Genomic DNA, 20,920 nt, shown 5'->3' with positions numbered 1-20,920 from the left:
AATGCCATAAGGTGCATTGCAAAGAAAACTATCAACTCAGATTTCTGGTGGTGATAGGAACCAGGGGTCGCAATGTTTCAACTACTGAACTTAGTCATTTTATTTATTGTCCAAAACCACCAGGGAACCTACATGTGTGTTTTGGGTTTCACATGTACTGTTGATAATGAATTTGTTTAAAAAGTACATTTTATAACAAAACTGTCTCAAAACAAGCATAAAACAATGTTTCAGACATCAAGCAACATATCGGAATCATTTCATGCAATGGTTATCTGTGAGGAAGTTTTTAGAGGCCATAAACATTTCAGACATCTGGTTCCTGTCACCACCAATGTGATCAACTCTGACTCATTAAGTTTCTCTAGAACTGAGCATTCCACATTAAAACCCATTTTCGCTAAAGCTGCTCGTTTACTTTATTTCTGGACTTGCAATGAAGTCTTCTGGTAGTGGGCATTAGATCCTCATCAAAGGCATGGTAAAGAATCAACCTAAAACAAGTGTGTTCAAGCAACGGTTCACAGAAATATCAAAGTTACACTATTTTCCAAAGATAAATAAAGTCTGTCACCTAAAACAAATTACATTACTTTTTAGCTACACCAGCCTCATAGCACCAGTGCATAACTGATGAAGCAAACTTTGCACACCAAACTTTGCCAGTTAATTACACTTGGGTCAAAGAGGGAAGCTGTGAAAATTTGAAACACTTCTTAAAACTGTAACTTCTTCCAGTTTTACTTCTCAAAATAAATGAATTCAGTTTCTGCAGAACTCAGGACGATGGAATGAGGTGAGGTGAGTCAAGAACCGAAACATAGCTCGTTCAAAACCAATGTCAAATCTCAAAGACAGGCTCTTGCAGCATTTCTTAAGATGATGAGAATCCAATGAATTAGACCCAGGGGCTACTCTGCTCAGTCTGTCATCAGTGCTGGCTGCCTGCCCTGCTGCACCTCATATCCTATAAACTGAGAGCAGATAACCCTTATATAAGGATAATCACAGATTTATGAGATTCGGTGGCCTCAATTTTGAAATTTTCATTTTAAAATTATTGCATGAGCATATTAGTGTGTGCGCACTGGGCCTGCACTAATACTGACAGTCAGTGAAGAACTGAGGAATCAAGAAACACGGCAAAAACAGTTGTGAGTGGTGGGCTACGGTGCAAAAATGAACATTAAAAATGAATGATATTCAAGGCCAGGTGGTAAAACTGAATGGAGCTAGAGGACAGTGACTACAGGCCAGGAAGTGAAGTTGACTTACTTCCACATGAAGTACAGTGTTGTGTTAAAGTTAAACTCTTCCTCAGCCAGCACTGGTTGACTAAGTATAAAAACAGTTGTTTTGCAAAGCAAACAAGAAATTACTGAGGAAAATTACAATGCAACATTTTTAGGGGTGCAAGACATCAGTGGCTGATAATACTTGCCATACACAATATTGAACTATATCACAATATTGGAATCACAGCAAAAATCACAATCAACTATTTGGTGGTCCTCAGTCTGGGCAAAACAACAATGCAAGAAGGAGAAGTAAGTGAGAACTAGAGAAGACTAGAGATTTGTTAGGTAGTTGCCCGTTATCCCTGCTACACACTGTGATGCCAGCTTTACAACTACGCCAGTCTCTTCTCCTTCCACTTACTGTAATCTATATTAACTTTAGCTTGAGTGTATAGAATCAAACATAAATGATGACGTGCTTTGAAACTTTAACTTGCTTCAGTGTGACCTTCTACAGTAAAACAACCAAGCTAAAAGTTCCAGCCCTGAAACTTTTAGAAGAAAGCTCCTCTGATCTCCATCTGACCAGGAACAGTATCAGAAAAGGTAACAAACAATAAAATTTCCCACTGTGTTTGCTGTGTGTGATTTACTGTCAGAGTAATATTTTCAGTATTTTGTTGGCTGAATTATGAAAACTATGACATTATAATACTACATGGTTTTCCAAAAGGCATCTATAACTGAACTCCAGAGTGGCTCTGCTATAATGATGGAAAAATGCTAATTTTTAAATATTTAAACACACATAGGACTGGTTTTGGAAACAGCTTGCAGTCTGACGTTTTTCCAGCAGGGAGTGGCACTAACACACATATTACCATGAGTCTACACCAGAAGAAGCTTAAAAAAAAAAAAAATGCACTTACAACCAATAAAACAACCAGTTTCAAAAGATGCTGGGTTACTCTATAATGTTATTTTATACATTAATCTTATTGAAGGCTATCAATAAAACAGTTAATATTAAAAACACTTATATACAAAATAGAGAGCAGAAAAAACACAAAGCTGCAGACTGGATGGTTGCACGCATTAATCATTCATATCTAATTCTGACATATCCACCTGAAAGTAGCTGTGAATAACAATATCTGCTGAATCCATACATGTTTACAATAATCGCCATGTCTAAGGCAACAACGTCATAGCTATGTAAAATGATACATCTGTAGAGAAATTAGTGGTTACAGCTGTCAGCCTAAAACACACCACCACATATCTGTGCACCCTAATTCTTTTATTTGTGAGTGGTATAAAACGGGGGAGGGAAGGCGAGACTGAAAGAAAGAGACTGAAAAAAAAGAAAGACAGAAAGAGAAACACAGAATGAGAAAAACTGAAGGCAAGAGACAGAAAAAGAGACCAACAGCAAGAGAGACACTGAATGAACGGAGAGAGAGACTAAAAGAGTCACAGACTCAGAGCGGATGAAGAGAAGGAAAGTGACAGACAGAGAGAGAGAAACGGGATGAATGCAAAAACTAAGAGAAACTGAAAAAAGACACAAAGAGAAAGAGATATCAAGGGGGACTGCAAGAGAGAGACACACACACACACACACACACACACACACACACACACACACACACACACACAAACACACACACAAAAGACAGAGAGATAAAGACCTAATTAGGCAGACAGAGAAAGAGAGTAAATGAGAGAGAGAGCGAGAGAGCGAGCGAGAAAGAGTGTGAGGGAGAGTGAGGCCAGTTTTTGGTAAGAGAGAACCAGAAAGAAAGTCAAGAGTGGAAAGAACGTGAGTGAGGAAAGCAGAAGAGGCAGAGACTTAAAGGAATAAGAGTCAAAAACAGAGAGAGCAAAAATGAATGTTTGAGAAACAAACTAAGGGAACAGAAAAGTGCCCCTGGTTTAACATGGCGATCTGATCAGTGAGCTGCCGTCAGATGGAGAAGCCCGCATTGAACTCCAGCTGGGAGAAAGACCTGATAAAGTCACCTAGACAAAAGAACTCATCTGATCCCACTGAGCTTCAGCCTGCCCTGATCTTCTGCTGCAGCCTCTACATCAAGGCTATAGTTATGCGGAACTCTACTGGACCCATCTTTACAGGAAGAGGGCCATGGACAGCTGGTTCCTGAAACTAAAAAGAGAAACAATGATCTAGTGGACCCCACTATTGTTTACACATAGAAGTGGGCTTAGGTCCACTGATGCAAAACAGTGAGGTCCTCTCCACCCCCAACAGAGGCAAATCATTTCCTCTCCTCCCACTAATCCACACTTTAATGAGGGTAGGATGAGTGGAGCTGCTCTGGGAGGGGCCCGAGCGGGATAAGGCCTTTTAAATGAGGCAGGATTATGGGAGAGGCGAGGGAACACAGCCACACGTTCACTCAGCAAACCCATACCAGAGAAACAAGCATCAATTATTCATAGCTCTCAAAGATTCTGATGGAATCAATTATGGCATACAGGTTGTAATACAGATATACAATCTATAATTAAAAAATAATAATTACATAAACAGAAATGCCCTTTTTGGAAGCTTTCAAAAGCATGGAACCAGGTGGCACTCTTACGCCCCCTACTGCTGGGCCTGGGAGCTGATTGGACCACAGACCAAGCCAAGTGTGCAGCTAAAAAAATAAAGTGAATTAACAACTTCCCTTCCAAAATATGACATTTCTTGGGTCAGTTTTTTTTTTTTTGTTGATGTTGTCAAATCTTTTTCATGTATATGCAGAAAAGTGGATTTGCCTAATCCAATTTTATCCCTAATGCAAATCTTCTTATGCATCAGAGATCCTGGGCTATTTTAGCTGGTTGTGATGCTTGCCAGTTTCATGAAAGTGGATTAAGATGATATAAAGCAGAGCAGGAAAGAGTGAGAGAGAGCGAGAGAGCTCCACGAGCAATGAAAAGGGCCACATTAAGCAGTCATTTCCATATTGCATGCATCTCCAATGACAGCAAAGACTCAAAAAACAAGACCATCAGATCTTGAACCGGCAGAAACAAACACAAAATGCATCCAGTCTGCAAGCAGAGGTTCAGTGCACTGCATTCCAGCAGTCATCACTTTGAATCTGGAGACGTGATGCAGGGTACACTACCAAGATAAAGCGCAAGACAAAATTGATAAATAAGTAATGATGGAGAAAGCTAAAGTGGCCCGGTGACCTCACAGGTCCTGCCGCTGCGTGACTCACTGTCTGCGCGTCCGAGGTGGATGTGAAAGCACACATTCCGACAGCTCAAAGAGAGCTATTCTTCTATCCGTTTAACCTTCATTTAATCAGGCATATCAATGAGAGTGTGTTATCGTAACCATGTGTCTGTGCGTAGTAGGTGAAATAGCTTAACCTGGTTCACAGAGAACAGATACACAGCATCTTCTGGGTCAGGAAGGATTTTTCACAGCCTCTTAGCTGACTCATCCAAATCTAAATTCTATCTAGTGAAACAGGGTCGGTCATCATCACATTTCCTGCTGTTCCACTAAGCATAATCTTTGCAGTGATAAGAGTCTGGCACTGGTACATTACACATGAACAGAAGCACCCAGAAACAATAAGCAGACATCATTTTGTTATGAACACCGCTAGAGACAAAAATGAGAGGAAAATGAAAAGATCAAGATGGAATTTTTTAGTCCAATGCACTGCAGTAATCAGCTATAGCACTGTGGCAACGTCAGAGAGCGCCTTTCATTCATTTCCCAGACAAAACGGCCATCAAGTAGGTTATAAATATACACTTAAAAGATAAAGTAGTATTTTTCTTTTATTCAGTGTCCACCTTTCTAACAGCTTCCATTCTTTTCAGGAGACTTGCTTTCAGTTTTGTAAAGAAATCTGAAGGGATATTTTTCCATCATCAAATTTCAGTCTCAACATTGTATTTTGAGCTTCTCACAACCAAGAAATTGCACATTCAGTAACGTTGAGGCCTGAACTCTGGGGTGGTCAGTGTATAGTTTTAGGAACACCATCAGCTTCTACACTTGATTTGCAAATTTTCTTCTCTTTAGTCCATTTCTTTTCTCACTAACAGCTTCTTGACAGCTATACATCCTCCCAGACGCACAATGTGGCACCTGTGGAGCTTCAGATCTGAAGTAAGAGTGGAGCTCTCTCTCAAAGATGAGAGCTTTAAGTACTGTTTACCTGATGGGGATGGTTTTGTGGTCTACCAGCTCTCGCATGGTTGTTAGCAGCCCCTGTTTTTTTTTTATCATTTTTTTCTGAACTTCAGTTTTGGAAACTCCTGGTTTTTCACATATTTTCCTTAACTTTCTACTTTGTGAAGCAGGTGGACTACCTGACACCTCAGAAGTCTCTCCTGAAAAGTAGATAACTTAAAAGGTGGTTTCGTGTTCATCGGCTAATGCGCACATGAACAATATTGGATAGAACTGACTACTAAAAGATCCTAGAAACCTGCCAGAAATTCAATACGTTAAAGCAGCTCATCCTTTTGCTTACGCTTAAATACGGTACTAAAAAAGTACTAGACAAGCGCACACATTTTAGTGGGAGCAAAGCTTGTAATATCAACAACAGAAGAGTCTGGAAGAAAAACCCTTATTACTTGTTTTATGAAGCAGTGCAGATACTGTAGATTCAGTGATTCAGCAATTCCCACACTCCATAAAAACACGTAAGCCACTCGGAAATGACTTTGGTCATCTGGGTGCCTGCATATCCCCAACTGACTGAAAGTGAATGAAAAAGAAGGGAAAATTAATCAGCATTTGCTCCTACTGGTGCCTGCTGTGACCGAGCTGAAGCAGATGTGAGAGGATCAGCTCTTTCCTCAAGACAGTCGCTGGAAAAGCCAGGTGTGCTTAAGCACAGGAAACCAGCTTTGATCTCTGCCTATGAGCCTCCATCGCATGATGCAAAACGACGCGTGCACCGTCAAGGCTAGCATGTCCGCTCAGGGGACCGCCACCACAAACACACGCGATCCATTACTCTGATTTACTACAATAATTTTCAACCCATCCTATACCTCGGACTATGAAAAGGACACTTGACATTTGAGAAAACGAGGGAGTAAAAATAACAAATGTGATGCCCTTTGCAGGTCAGCTTTTCCAGCTGAAGGGATTCACTGTCAAGATGCGACAAGCCCTTCTTTGCCTCGCTACTAATAGACACACAAACTACCGGCTCTCTCCCTCATCCCCATCACTTCCAATCCCAGCCTGGACGTTGACTGAGCCACCCTCAGGGCGAGAGGTCTTCACTGGGCACGAGAACCAGCTCCAGAGAAGCCATAAGAGCTGACCCTACTGCCTTTAGGAGACTAGTGACATGACTATTGCCCAACCCAGACGGAGTTTCCTTAAAAAACCCTGAGTATCCCCTCAGTCAGTAGTTATCCCTTCTATCTTTGGCCTTTTCGTTAGCCATGTACATCTGGGACTACATAATGCGTATGACAGGCTGCGGCTTTGCCTTGGATGAAGTCGTTTCCTCTCATTTCGGAGAATTAGGATTCCAAACAGTTGTTTCCCATAAGCAAACCCCGTCACTTCAGGGTGCCACACGAGAATGAAAGGGACAGAGAAAACGACGGCGGCTTTTAAACCAGCCAAGTATGCAAAACCCGGCTTACAAAAATAAAAGAACGATGCTTTGTAATAAAAGGATTAGGCCAGGCTAGAAAAACATGGCAATCAATACGACACTTACATCACCCTTATTATCATCTTCACCATCATAAGTGTGCCTACCCTGCAGTCAAGTGAAACTGAGTCAGTGAAATGGCATGTGTGAAATTTGATAAAGTGGCAGCTTCGCAAGCAGCTTTTCTATAGACCACGGCGCTTACTATAAGCATTGAAAAAAGGGACCATATCTTGTTTCTACTAAAGCGAACTGTAATTCCAGCGGCACAGTTATCAGCAGCTCTTTGCTTTTTCCCTTTGGGCTGTGTCAATATGGCATCAATCCTTCTCATCAACCAGCCTGCTTAGAAAAAAAGACACCAGTTAGCATCCATTGACCATTTCATTATAAGCAAGACTGAGAAGCTTATAACAATGTCCAAACCTCCAGGGCAGGAAAAAGTGCTTCCTCCCCACAGAAACAGCTCCCAGTACCCAAATGGAGGAAGCTACATACACACATGCAGACACTGTAATATATGCAGGCCCAGCTCTGGGTTAGTTTCACCGTTACTACCTTTACAGAACAAGAACGGACTGACAGACCCGGGTTACTGGACAAACCCTGAGAAATGTCTTGTCTACAGCTGACCTTAGCATTCTCGCTAGCCGGCTTCGCAAAACGCTGTCCCCTGTGCAGTGTTTCCGCTAGCTTTAAAAATCTTTGGACAACGTCAGCTCCCAGAAATTTGCCTTACTCTCGCCCGACGGCGTGAAAACAAACATCTGGGAGCTGGAAAACCAGCCCTGACACGGCGCCCTTACCTGAATGCTGAGTGAACACGTTCACCCCCGGGTCTGGCATGTTAGCGGTAGCGGGCAGCCTGCACGCTGGTGCTCCTGCGCTGGTAACTTCCCTGGTTCTCCTCCCGGAGCCGCTGGTCCGGGCCGCTCTGCCTTGGTGCTGCTGCTGTTGCTGTGAGTGGGGCTGGGGCTGCGGCTGCGGCTGCGGTGGGCTCTGGAGCCCCGGAGAGGCGCCGTCCCCCACGCGGCCTACCTGCTGCCCCATTGTGCGAGTTGTGCGCGAAAACAGAGATCCGCAGGACGAGGCGAGGGACACCGCGCCGTCCGGCCGGATCACATCCCCCCCGGCCGAAGAGCACAGCGGCCTGCTGGCTGTTCCTCCACCCGCGCGCTCCCCCTCCGCTCACTAGCGCCACGGCTAGCGGCTCCGCGCGCCCGATCCCACCCAGCAAACAATGGTGTCACTACACGCTCAGCTCTACTGACCGGCGCTGCTTGGTCTGCGTTTCGGCGAACCGGGAGCGGTCGACCCCCCTGGTAGCAGAGTTTTTTGGTTTTTCCTAAAACGGGCCCGAACGGGGTCGCTCCGTTTCGCTCGAGCCACTATGCGCCCCCTCTGACGCCGCCATCTTTACCGCAGAATCAGTGGCGTGCAGCTCCCAGGCCAATCCGCGGTTAGGGAGCGGGGAGTGGGCGGGGTCAACGCCAAAGCGGGGGAAGGGACAGGGATAACCACGCCCACCGCTTCAAAGCGCTAATATCCGAGTGTCCAAGGTAATAAAAGATCATTTTGGGGGGATTGGGGGGGATTGGTGGGGAGGGGGTTTCTGTATTGTTGGTATTGCTATTTTTAGATCCTAATAAAGTTTGTTGTTTGTCGTTAAAGTTGTTTTTAAAAAATTAAAAAGGTAATAAAACAATAAAGAATAAATAAAAATGCATTAAACGTAATACAATAAAAAAGAGAATTAAGAAAATAAAATGAAACATTCTTAATTTTTTTCCACAAGTTTTTATTTTTAAATTATTTTATTTTTGAATGACTGAGCTTTTACAGACAATACTTTTTCTTCAGAATCAGCCAGGATCTACCTGATACAAAAAAAAAGACTACTAAACTTTCAAAGACCCACTTTTATTTTGGGGCGGGGGGGCGGGGGGGGGGGGGTGGTCGAATTGACTCCCCAATTTAGTCATATTCCACCCACTAGTTCGATCTCCCCAGCCACCCAATACCACCAATGCTAGGAGGGCAAAAGCAAACACAAGCTTCCTCCAAGTTATGTGAAGCACCACCGCATCTTTTCAAACAACCACTAACTCAACATCACTGGACAGCTGAACGTGCTTGGAGGAGAACACTAACCACCAGTACTGTTACATCAGCTAGCTATCTGAGCTGGCTAACATCATGCTGATTGAAGCAGTGATGTATCCTCTCCACCCAGAGAGAGCAAGGCCAGTTGTGCTCTCTTGGACCCCTGGCAAAGATGGCTGTGGTATCAACAAGGATCGAACTTGCAATTTCCTGATGACAGAGCAGATGCTTAGATGGTTATACAACTTGGGAGCCCCAAAAGAGCAATTTCTAATTGAAGCACTTTGAGCAGATGAATATGATGAGCAGGCTATCATGCTAAAACTACTCAAACACTCTGCAGGAACAAGTACAGCCTGCAGGAAGAAATACAACATCACACAACTGTGTGTGCTGTTTCAGAATAGGTTTGTTTTTGGATCTGATTAATTCTTTTTATTTTATTATCCAGTCTCCAATTCAACATTTCCTGCTGATGTTGACTCAATCCTGATATTTTTTTCCTTTCCTTTCATTTTTTGCATCAAACAGTAAGTGTGTAAATAATCATTCAAAATGGGAGCGTGAGTTTGCAGGGTTTTGAGGCACACTGGCCAGTAGCCTGCTCTAATTAATCCCAAAGGTGTGCTATCAGGTTGAGGTCAGGACTCTGTGCAGGCCAGTCAAGTTCTTCCATACCAAACTCAATCATCCATGTTTTTATGGACCTTGCTTTATGCACTGGTGTGCAGTCAAACTGTCCAAAATCTCTTGGTGCTGAAGCATTAAGAGTTCTTTTCACTGAAACTAAGGGGCCGAGCCCAACTCCTGAAAAACAACCCCACACCATAATTCCCCCTCTACCAAACTTTACACTTGGCACAATGCAGTTAGACAAGTACCATTCTCCTGGCAACCGCCAAACCCAGACTCGTCCATCGGATTGCCGGAGAAGCATGATTCATCACTCCAGAAAACCCAGTGGAGGCGCTTTTCCACCACTGCATTTGACGCTTTGCATTGCGTTTAGTGATTTAAGGCTTGGATGCAGTTGCTTGGCCATGGAGACCCATTCCATTAAGCTCTCTACATTGTTCTTGCGCTAATCTGAAAGCCACATGAAGTTTGGAGGTCTGTAGCAATTGACTCTGCAGAAAGTTGCCAACCTCTGCGCACTATGCATCTCAGCATCCACTGAACTCACTCTGTCATTTTACATGCCCTACCACTTCGTGGTTGAGTTGCTGTCGTTCCCAATCACTTCCACTTTGTTATAATACCACTGACAGTTGACTGTGGAATATTTAGTAGTGAGGAAATTTCACGACTGGACTTGTTGCACAGGTGGCATCCAATCACAGTACCACCCTGGAATTCACTGAGCTCCTGAGAGCGACTCATTCTTTCACAAATGGTTGTAGAAGCAGTCTGCAGGCTTAGGGGCTTGGTTTTATACACCTGTGGCCATGGAAATGATTGCAACACCTGAATTCAATTATTTGGAAAGGCAAGTGAATACTATTGGAAATATAGTGTATATTAAGATTAAGCTTAAGATTAAGAGGCTCTTATTAGTCCCACAACGGGGAAATTTCACCTCCGCATTTAACCCATCCATCAAGTTAAACACCACATACACACTAGTGAGCACACACACACTAGGAGGCAGGGAGCACATTTGCCCAGAGCGGTGGGCAGCCCTATCCACAGCGCCTGGGGAGCTGTTGGGGGTTGGGTGCCTTGCTCAAGGACACCTCAGTCATGTACTGTCGGCTCTGGGGATATATAGGCCTTTCTGAAGCATGCTGGGCCAGTTTCTAGTGATGGTTATAATTTCTGACCTCATATTAACCAGTTTAATGAAATAATTCATCATTTATTATGAAATCTCACTAGAAACGTTTCATGACAATTGGATTCAGTTCTATGGAGTCAAATTAGGGTCTTTAATGGTGACGAGAAAAAAAATATATCGTAAATATAAGATTAGCATTTTGCATTTTACTTTCCTATTTTGTTTCTGCAATACTTTCCCTCTTTTGCGTTTCTTTCTCTTGTTTGCGCGTCACACTGCTTTTCTTTGCGTCTCGCATTTTACGTTCATCATTTTTTTTCGCGCTTCTCTCTTTTCTTTGCTCCGGTTTTACCCTCTGTGTGGGGGCGGGGAAAGAGGCGTGGCCAAGAGCGAAAGGCGTTCGTTTTACTGGTAACATGGCAGACGGTCGCCCAGCTGGACCACAGGTATATACACTTTATAGACTGATGGTAATAATCGACCTGTGCTAGGTATGGTTGAGGAGGAGGAGGAACAGGAGAAGGAGGAGGGATTGTCTCGGTTGCTGGACCTGACCCCCCTGTTGACTTAAGCTTTGGGTCAGCAAATGTATAAGAGTCTGAGTGGCCGGAGTGACATCAGGATACTCTTTCTGCTAAATATAAAGGCCGTTAACAGTGTATTATACAGAGTGAGGTTAACCCAGCCAGCTCCATGACCAACAACCAACTACCTCCACATGCACAGCCTAAATTATGGCTCCTAAATTAAAAGTCTTCATTTAACATTTCTTGAAGACGTAAAAGCAGCTGCCACCAGCCCAGTCCACTGCTCAAACTAACTGAAGTTAGCTCGTAATGAACTTACTGGAGTTAATTATCTCACTTCACCGTTTACCAAGATAATATGTTTAAAGAAATACAGGTTGGGATCCAGCGGTGGACGCCGTGGGAACCAGTTGGCTGTATAGTGGAACTGGTATCCATGTTTTCCATGTTAGCTAGCAAGCCTACTCTTCTCACAGCCCTGATCACACTGCACAGTTTAGTAAGTGAAAACAAATCTAGCCACCGAATTAGATCATATGTCTATAAAAGTCGATTATTACCATCAGTCTATAAAGTGTATATACCTGTGGTCCAGCTGGGCGACCGTCTGCCATGATACCAGTAAACCGAACGCCTTTCGCTCTTGGCCACGCCTCTTTCCCCGCCCCCACACAGAGGGTAAAACCGGAGCAAAGAAAAGAGAGAAGCGCGAAAAAAAATGATGAACGTAAAATGCGAGACGCAAAGAAAAGCAGTGTGACGCGCAAACAAAAGAAAGAAACGCAAAAGAGGGAAAGTATTGCAGAAACAAAATAGGAACGTAAAATGCAAAATGCTAATCTTATATTTGCGATATATTTTTTTTCTCGTCACCATTAAAGACCCTAATTTGACTCCATACAGTTCAGCTATTTTGGCATGACTCAGAATTAGCATGACTCAGAACTCAGCATGCAGACAAAGAAGAACCTATGGAAACTAATGGAGATGCATACAGGCAAACGCTCTTTCATGGAATAGACAGCAAAGGAAAATCACTACCCAGCACTATTGAAGGGTTTGGAACAGCAAGCAGGTCACTTCTAGCCATACCGTTCCACTCCATGGTAGAACTAACATCATCCCAACTACCACACAGCTCGACAAAGAATAGCACAAATAACATGTACACAAATGTAACCAGCAAAAATAAATGTCCAGTCCCCAGTGTCCAGTCCCCCTCACCTCCCGAGAGCCTCTCTACATGGCCGCTTTGCATGGCCTCAGCTTCCACGCTCCTACGGCAGTGTGGCCAGTGGTGGATGCCACAGTATACTCAACACAAAAATGTGATGTAATTATTAATCAAGTAAAAAATGTGGACAATAAAAGTAATACATTTTAAAGTAGCCTAAAACTTTTTATTTTTTCAAACAAAAATACACTCACCACCCACTTAATTAGGTACATTTGCTAGTGAAAGGTTGGACCCCCGTTTGCCTTCTGAACTGGCAGACTTTCAACAAGGTGTTGGAAACATTCCTCTGAGATTTTGGTTGGTTATTTGAGTTACTGTTGCCTTTCTATCATCTCGAACCAGTCTGCCCATTCTCCTCTGACCTCTCACATCAACAAGGCATTTTTGTCCACAGAACTGCCGCTCACTGGATGTTTTCTCTTTTTCGGACCATTCTCTGTAAACCCTAAAGATGGTTGTGTGTGAAAATCCCAGTAGATCAGCAGTTTCTGAAATACTCAGACCAGCCCGTCTGGCACCAACAACCACGCCACGTTCAAAGTCACTTAAATCCCCTTTTTTCTGTACCTAATAAAGTGGCCAGTGAGTGTAGTTGATATGTTGAAAGTCAATATAATCAATTTTAACCAATTGTATTATCCTCTGAAAGGGTATTTGCCCCCTCCTGGTTTATTTTATTTTAACTAATCTTACCATTAAATGCTTCAGATCATCAGGACACTATCCTGCTGCAAAACCCAATGCACTTGAGCTTTAGGTTACAAACTGACAGATGGACATCCTCCTTCAGGATTTTCTGAAAGAGGGCAGAATTCATGGTTCCATTAGTTATGACAAGTCGTTCAGCTCCTCCAGAAGCAAAGCAGCACCAGACCATCACACTACCACCACCATGTTTGACTGTTGGTATGAGGTTCTTATAGTGGAATGCGGTGTTAGCTTTATGCCAGATGTAACTGAACCTGTGTCTTCCAAAAGCTTCCACCTTTGACTCATTGGTCCACAGAATATTATCCCAAAAGTCTTGGGGTCCCGATGTTTTCAAATGCTAACTGAGCCCTTGTGTTCTTTTTGGTCAGCAGTGGTTTGTGTCTTGCAACTCTCCTATGAATGTCATTTTTGTCCTGTGTTTTGTCTTTCTAACTGTGGAATCATGTACATTGATCTTAACTGAGGGAAGCAAGGCTTGTAGTTCTTTAGATGTTCGACTGGGTTCTTCTGTCACCTCCTGGATGCACTCTTGGTGAAATTTTGATGTACCAGTCACTCCTGGGAAGGTTCACCACTTTTCTAAATTTCTCTATTTATGGATTATGGCTCTCACTGCGGTTCGCTGGAGACCCAGAGCCTTAGCAATGGCTTTGTAACTCTTTTCAGACTGTTAGATTTCAAAGATTTTCTTTCACATCTGTATTTGAATGACTAGAACGTGGCATTATGTGTGACTTCATGCTGCCAGACAGGTTTAATTTAAGTGATGTTTAAGTTCAGCAGGTCTAGCAGTAGTCATGCCTGGGCATGTAGTAAAATTGAACCCAATATTCAACTGAATTTGAACAAACATCCAAGCAGGCACATACATTTTCACAGAACGATAACATTAAGAAATCAATGCAGGTGAATCAGCACCTTCAGACTGATGCATCACCACTCATCAACGCATTTTTACACCCTAAGTGACGAAAGATATGAGTTACTGGATTGCTCTTGCAGAGTGCAATAAACATTACTATAAAGATTAACAAGCATAGTTTCAAAAAGGTCCTTCACCTTTACACACACACACACACACACACAATCTTAATCTTATTCTGTGTATTTGCTGATTCTTTATTAAAAACTGAACGTTGTTACTTGCGATGATCATTTAAGCTGCTGTTAGTAATAAAACATTGTAAAAAAGAGAAATTTGCCTGATCTGTTAACATATTTTTACTGGTTAAATGTGAAACATGTTTTTTCTAAGATTCAATGTGGGAAAATGAAGTTTACAATGCCAAAATGTTAACCTAGTCATAAAATCATCCATTTAACTGTCAGTTCATAGTTGTGGGGTGAAATCAATGTTGCTTATTCTCGCAGTCAGTTAATAAATATATGAGAGCAGTTGTGTTATTTGCTACCTTATGTTACATAGTTGTAGGGCAACGGCAATGTCCATTGTCCAAATAGCGCAACTCTCTCACATTTCCCTTGCAAAGGAATTCAGATATATATACACCGTGTCTCACAAAAGTGAGTCCACCCCTCACATTTCTGCAAATATTTTATATCTTTTCATGGGACAACACTATAGAAATTAAACTTGGATATAACTTAAAGAAGCCAGTGTACAGCTTGTATAGGAGTATAAATTTACTAAATAACTCAGCAATAACTCAACACATAACGCCATTAATGTGTAAACAGCTGGCAACACAAGTGAGTACCCCTCACAGTGAAAATGTCCAAATTTTGGTCAAAGTGTCAATATTTTGTGTGACCACCTTTATCTAGCACTGCCTTAATCCTCTTGGGCATAGAATTCAACAGATCTGCACAGGTTGCAACTGGAATCCTCTTCCACTCTTCCATGATGACATCACAGAGCTGGTAGATGTTAGACACCTTGCACTCCTCCTTCTGCTTAAGGAAGACCCACAGGTGCTCAATTGCGTTTATGTATAGATACATACTTGGCCAGTCCATCACTTTTACACTTCAGCGAGGAAGTAGTCACCTTGGGGGTATGTTTGGGGTTGTTATTGAGTTAGAAAACTGCCATGTGGCGCATTTTCCAAAGGGAAGGGATAATGCTCTGCTTCAGAATGTCACAGTGCATGTTGGAATTCATGTTTCCCCTCAATGAACCACAGATCCCCAATTCCAGTAGCACTCATGCAGCTCTAGACCACGATGCTACCACCACCATCCTTGACTGCAGGCAAGAGAAAGTTGTCTTGCTACTCCTCACCACACATGCTGGACACCATCTGAGCCAAACAAGTTTATCCTGGTCTCATAAGACCACAGGACATGGTTCCAGTATTCCATGTCCTTGGACTGCTTGTCTTCAGCAAACTGTTTCTGGGCTTTCTTGTGTGTCAGCTTCAGAAGAGGCTTCCTTCTGGGATGACGGCCATGCAGACCAAGTTGGCATATGGTCTGAGCACAGGCTGACCTCCCACTTCTTCAACTCACTTCTGCAGCAATACTGGCAGCTCTCATGCGTCTATTTTTTGAAGCCAACCTCTGGATATGATGTTGAACATGTGGACTCAACCTCTTTGGTGGACCCTGGTGAAACCTGTCTGGAGTGGAACCTGTCCTGGAAAAAACCACTGTATGACCTTGGCCACCTTGCTATAGCTCAGTTTCAGGGTGTTAGCAATGTTCTTATAGCCTAGGCCATCTTTGTGGAGAACAACAATTCTATATGTCACTTCCTCAGAGAGTTCTTTGCCACAAGGTGCCATATTGAATATCCAGTGGCCAGTGTGAGCGAATTGTACCCAAAACACCAAATTTAACAGCCCTGCTCCCCATTCATACCTGGAACCGTGTAACTCTAACAAGTCACATGACACCAGGGAGGGACAACAACACAATTAGAAACAATTGGGACATGTTCACTGTGAGGTGTACTCGCTTGTGTTGCCAGCTCTTTAGACATTAATGGCTGTGTGTTGAGTTCTTTTCAGAGGACAGTAAATCTACACTGCTATACAAGCTGTACACTGACTACTTTAAGTCATACCCAAGTTTAATTTCTATAGTGTTGTCCCATGAAAAGATATAATAAAATATTTGCAGAAATGTGAGGGGTGGACTCACTTTTGTGAGATACTGTATCTATGTAAGTATATTTGCAAAATCAATGAATTCTGTTCTATATCTTTTTTTTTGGACATGTGATACTTCAAGCAGAAATCTAATAGTCAGTCACATAGTACAGTATAGTCAGTTTATATAGTTACAGAAAAATATATAATTAGTCACAGATTACTACATCTTTTCCTGGAATATTCGAACTGCTGGTCTTTTATGACACGTCAATGGCCAAGACCACCTGCAATATACATGTTCTCTGAAGATAATGATGACTAAAACACGACTATAAGGAAGCGACAACACTTTACTATGAATGTAAGACTGAACTTGTCATTTTGCAACTAATTCAGATGAGACTATTTTGGTCAGTGTTTCATTTTTTATACTACAAAAATAGCTGATCAGCTAACATGTTTCTACCTCGTCTCTATCTGCTCCATCTCTAGCGTACAGTTTGATTACCACAGACAATGACTGTGACACGTTCACCTGTACACACTTATAATAGGAGTCAATAGGCTGGTGCTGAAATTACAGCCTGTGGTAATCAACTATATACAGATGCAGCACAGGGGGTGTTAAACTCCAGTCCTACAAGTCCTCAGCAGAGTTTAGCAATCTAGCTCATTTAACACACCCGACTCAACTAATCAGGTAATCACAAAGGCTTTCATGAGTTGATTTCAGAGTGTTAGAAGAGGGAAATCACTGATCTCTGCAGGACATCCCAAATCTGATTTAACACCACTATAAAACATTGCTTACTCTGCAATTTCTTCATCAACCAAGGCTTGGTAATAGCATGGTCTGTAGCATTGGTTGTAGCAGGTAATACCCAGGCAAGCACACCACACTCTACCAAAAGGAGTCCATGGGTAAGACTTGTAACACTACATTCACCTAGATTTGAAACATGTTTTAGATTTAGATTTAGGTGCTCTGGACAAAACCATGTGCCAAATGTTCTAGTTAGGGGGATCTCCCACTCAGTAATCTCTTCCAGGTAGATTAGACATTGGAGAGCAATAAGATTTGTAAGATTTGTGCAAAATGAATAGAGGCCTATGGAATCAAATTACATTGCTTTTCTAACAAACCATTGCTCCCCTTTTCCCAAAACTGTTGTCTAATGTTTTTTTTTAGCACTTTTCAACCAATATTTTCCCAAAATGAAAAGAAGTTCCTTTGTGGGTGACTAGAAACATTTAATAAATATTTTAGCAGCATGGCTCTATTCAGTTGTATTCATTAAAGACTCTTGTGTGCATCATCTAGTGTTTTCAACTGATTGCACACCAAATTCCAAATCTAGACCTGTTACAAAATAAAATCACTGATGTCCAAGCTCCCCAACCCTTCTCCTGCATATCTACCTTCCATGCTGGTTTCCAATTCAAATCTCACACACCTGAACCAGCATGTTCTGACGTGGTGAGAAAGGTAAGAAGTTCTGCATGAAGCCTATTAGGCACAACTCATGAGGACACAGAGAAAAGGTGGAATACACTTTAAAGTCCCAGGGAACCCACATCTGTGTTTCTTTCTAAGTAGGTTAATATTGCTCTTGTGGGCACACAATGTACATGTAGAAGAAAAAAAACCTGTGAATAACTTTCCAATTCATAATATTTGGGCAATGTGTTCCTCCAACATCCTCTTTATTTGATGTAAACTGGGTGGTCCTAATCATGGATATTGCTTTCATAAGCAATGGTTTGTCCTGTCCTCCTCCTGGTGATCTACTTTCCTGCAAGTTTTAGCATCACCCTCCCACTAACATGGCCCTCCCCATTTACCTAACACTAGGGCACCTGATGCAGTCAAAATAGTCACTTAGCTGAAGCAGATATAGTAGAAATTTACTCTGCATGAAGGTAGATCTCTAGGACCAGGGTGGCGACCACAGTTTTAGATGCACAACTGGCATTAAACTTTCTTTAACATGCCATACAACAGGAGAATGTTTTTAGTGAGCCACAGCAGGGTTCTTTAACACCGTCTGTATAAGTAAAGGTGGAGCAGACTGGGAGTGTTGGACAGAGGCTGAGAATGAAGCACGCTCATTTCCACACAGGTCCATGTTTTATCTTTCTATTGTTTTTGTTTTTAAATCAGACTTCATCATATTAATTATATGTTTAGTATAACAATCAATGTTAGCATCACAAAAAGAGTCTAAATAGTCTACACTGTGTTCTTTGGGACATTAATTAAAATTAGGCCCAAACCATGGTGAGCAAGGTCTCATTTTGAACATTGCAGCCTAAAAGCAAGACAACAACCGCATCAAAAGCATCTCCAAGTCATTACGCTCTTAAAAAACACGGTTCTTCAAGGGTTCTTCAGTAAAGAAAATGGTTATATATATAAAACCATAAACACACAAAGAACCTTTTACATGATTAGGGGGTTCTTTGCATCAAGAAAGGGTTCTTCAGATTGTATGTGTTGTATGTGGTTTTATATAGAACCTTTTTTAAAAATGGTTCTATATACCACCCAAAAGTGTTCTTCTACTGTTACAAGCTTGACACTGCAATGCCAAGCGTTGACTGGCGTGGCTTAAAGCACACTGACACATTGAGGTCAGGTGTCAACATACACTACATGACCAAAAGTATGTGGACATCTATACATCGCACCCGCATGAGCTTGCTGGACATCCCAAAATCAAAGGGCATTAACGTGGAGTTGGCCTCCCTTTGTTGCTACAACAGCCTCCACTCTTCTGCGAAGTCTTCCCACAGCATTTTCGAGTGTGTCTGTGAAAATATATGCCTATTCAGTCAAAAGAGCATTTCTGAGGTCAGGCACTGATGCTGAATGAAAAGGCCTGGCTCGCAATCAATATTGCAATTGATCCCACAGGTGTTTAGTTGGGTTGAGGTCAGGGCTCTGTGCAGGCTATATGAGTTTCTCCACACCAAACTTGTGAAACAGGGGTATAGTCAAGCTGAAACAGAAAAGGGGCTTCCCCAAAAGTGCTGCGACTAAACTGGATCCTTATAATCGTCTAAAATATCTTTGTGTGCTGAAGCAACTTCAAAGGAACTAAGGAGCTGAACCGGAAAAACAGCCCCAGGCCATCATCCCTCCTTCACCAAACGTTACTGTTGGCACTGTGCATTCCGGTATGGAGCATTCTCCTGGTTTGTGCGCTGCATTTATAACACATTTGTATTAGTGTAAGACATTTTCTTGTCTATCATCATTTCTTAGTGAAACTGATAGCTTCACACTAATCCAGGAAAGGCTCGCTGGGTTCTGAAGAATCCATGGTTGTGTTGACATCATTAAACCACTAGATGGCAGGCATCAAAAACATCCCTGCAAAAGAGTTCTGCTGCTTTTTAAATGTGCCACACCACACCCAACACTATCAACTCAACTACCAAAACAAATATCTCCTTTTATTTCTAAAAGATTCATTGTTTGAACAAGAGCAGATCAGCCACACACCTCAGCGTGACTCTATGCTTTAAAAACAGATCATTCAAGCTTTTAGAAACAATAATTAAGGAGTAAACATTTTCTTCAGTACTGCAATTAATAATCAATCAGTAAGATGTAACCAGGATAGTCATGCAGTGAAATGCTTCAGTCTAGAGAAACTAACCAAGTTTGAATTGTTTACAGTGGTTGTGAACCAGATGGCATGTAATGTACCTAAAAGCTCCCCCACAGAAAGCTATGAACACACTGTCTGATGTCAGAGACACCGTTTTCTAATTGTTTTGAGATCAGGTTTTGGCCTTTAAACACATTTCAAATCCATTTGTGGTGGAGAACTACACACAGCGCACCGGAATTCCCTTTTTTTCAGATTTACCACCATTTCACCATTATCAACGTTTCATATAAAACCATTAAAAGGTCCCTATTATCACCCAGTCCACTGTCAGGCTTTAGACAACAGCTGGAAGTGAGTGTGCATATTTGTGTCAGTTCTAATTTGTTCACATGCTAATGCATTAAGCTGCAAGAGCACATATGGTCAATCTCTGAAATTCCTGCTTTTCCACACAAGTAAACAGGAATGGCACTGAAGATGGGTTAGAACAGGCCACTACTCACAATAACAACATGCATGAGGGAGAGAGAGTGTGAGAATGAGGAAGTACGTTGTGGGTTTGTGTCTGTGTTTGACTAAGAACAGAAGAATGCGGAGTGTGTGTGTGTGTGTTAGTGAGAGGGTGAGAGAGAGAGAGAGAGAGAGAGAGACTAAAGTGAGTGATTTAACAGGCAGCTGCAGTGTGAAAGACTTTCCCTGTGTCCTCCGACATGGAGAGAGCAGGACAGATGTACACACACACACACACACACACACACACACACACACACTCATGAGCTCACTGCTTGTCGCTACGGTAACAAGGGCCTGTCTTCTTGCCCTCAGTAAAAGGGGTCTGACTAAGCCACAGTGCATGAACACCCCAGAGTCGTTGTTGGTCTGTAGTTTTTCATATGTCAATAAAAAAGCTCTTTCAGTTCAGGAAGAACCTCAATACGCGGACGTCTTGTATCTCCATGCCTTAATTTCCACCGTTAATAATAAAGGTGGCCGCCAAAGT

General features: G+C 42.3%; 1 protein-coding gene across 1 annotated transcript in view; it reads right to left on the bottom strand.

Annotated features, from left to right (window-relative positions):
• Nucleotides 1-8,282, bottom strand: part of abl2 (c-abl oncogene 2, non-receptor tyrosine kinase) — a 39,603-nt gene extending 31,321 nt beyond the window's left edge. The window contains exon 1 of the mRNA XM_017693510.2: nt 7,705-8,282. Coding sequence (XP_017548999.2) covers nt 7,705-7,948 — 244 coding nt within the window. The 5' untranslated portion in view covers nt 7,949-8,282. The remainder of the gene's footprint in view (nt 1-7,704) is intronic.
• Nucleotides 8,283-20,920: the final 12,638 nt, after the last annotated feature.

Source organism: Pygocentrus nattereri, chromosome 28, assembly GCF_015220715.1.
Source record: "Pygocentrus nattereri isolate fPygNat1 chromosome 28, fPygNat1.pri, whole genome shotgun sequence".
Taxonomy (NCBI): Eukaryota; Metazoa; Chordata; class Actinopteri; order Characiformes; family Serrasalmidae; genus Pygocentrus; species Pygocentrus nattereri.
The sequence above is the reverse complement of the archived record's forward strand: the minus strand, read 5'-3'. Positions and strand labels throughout refer to the sequence as shown.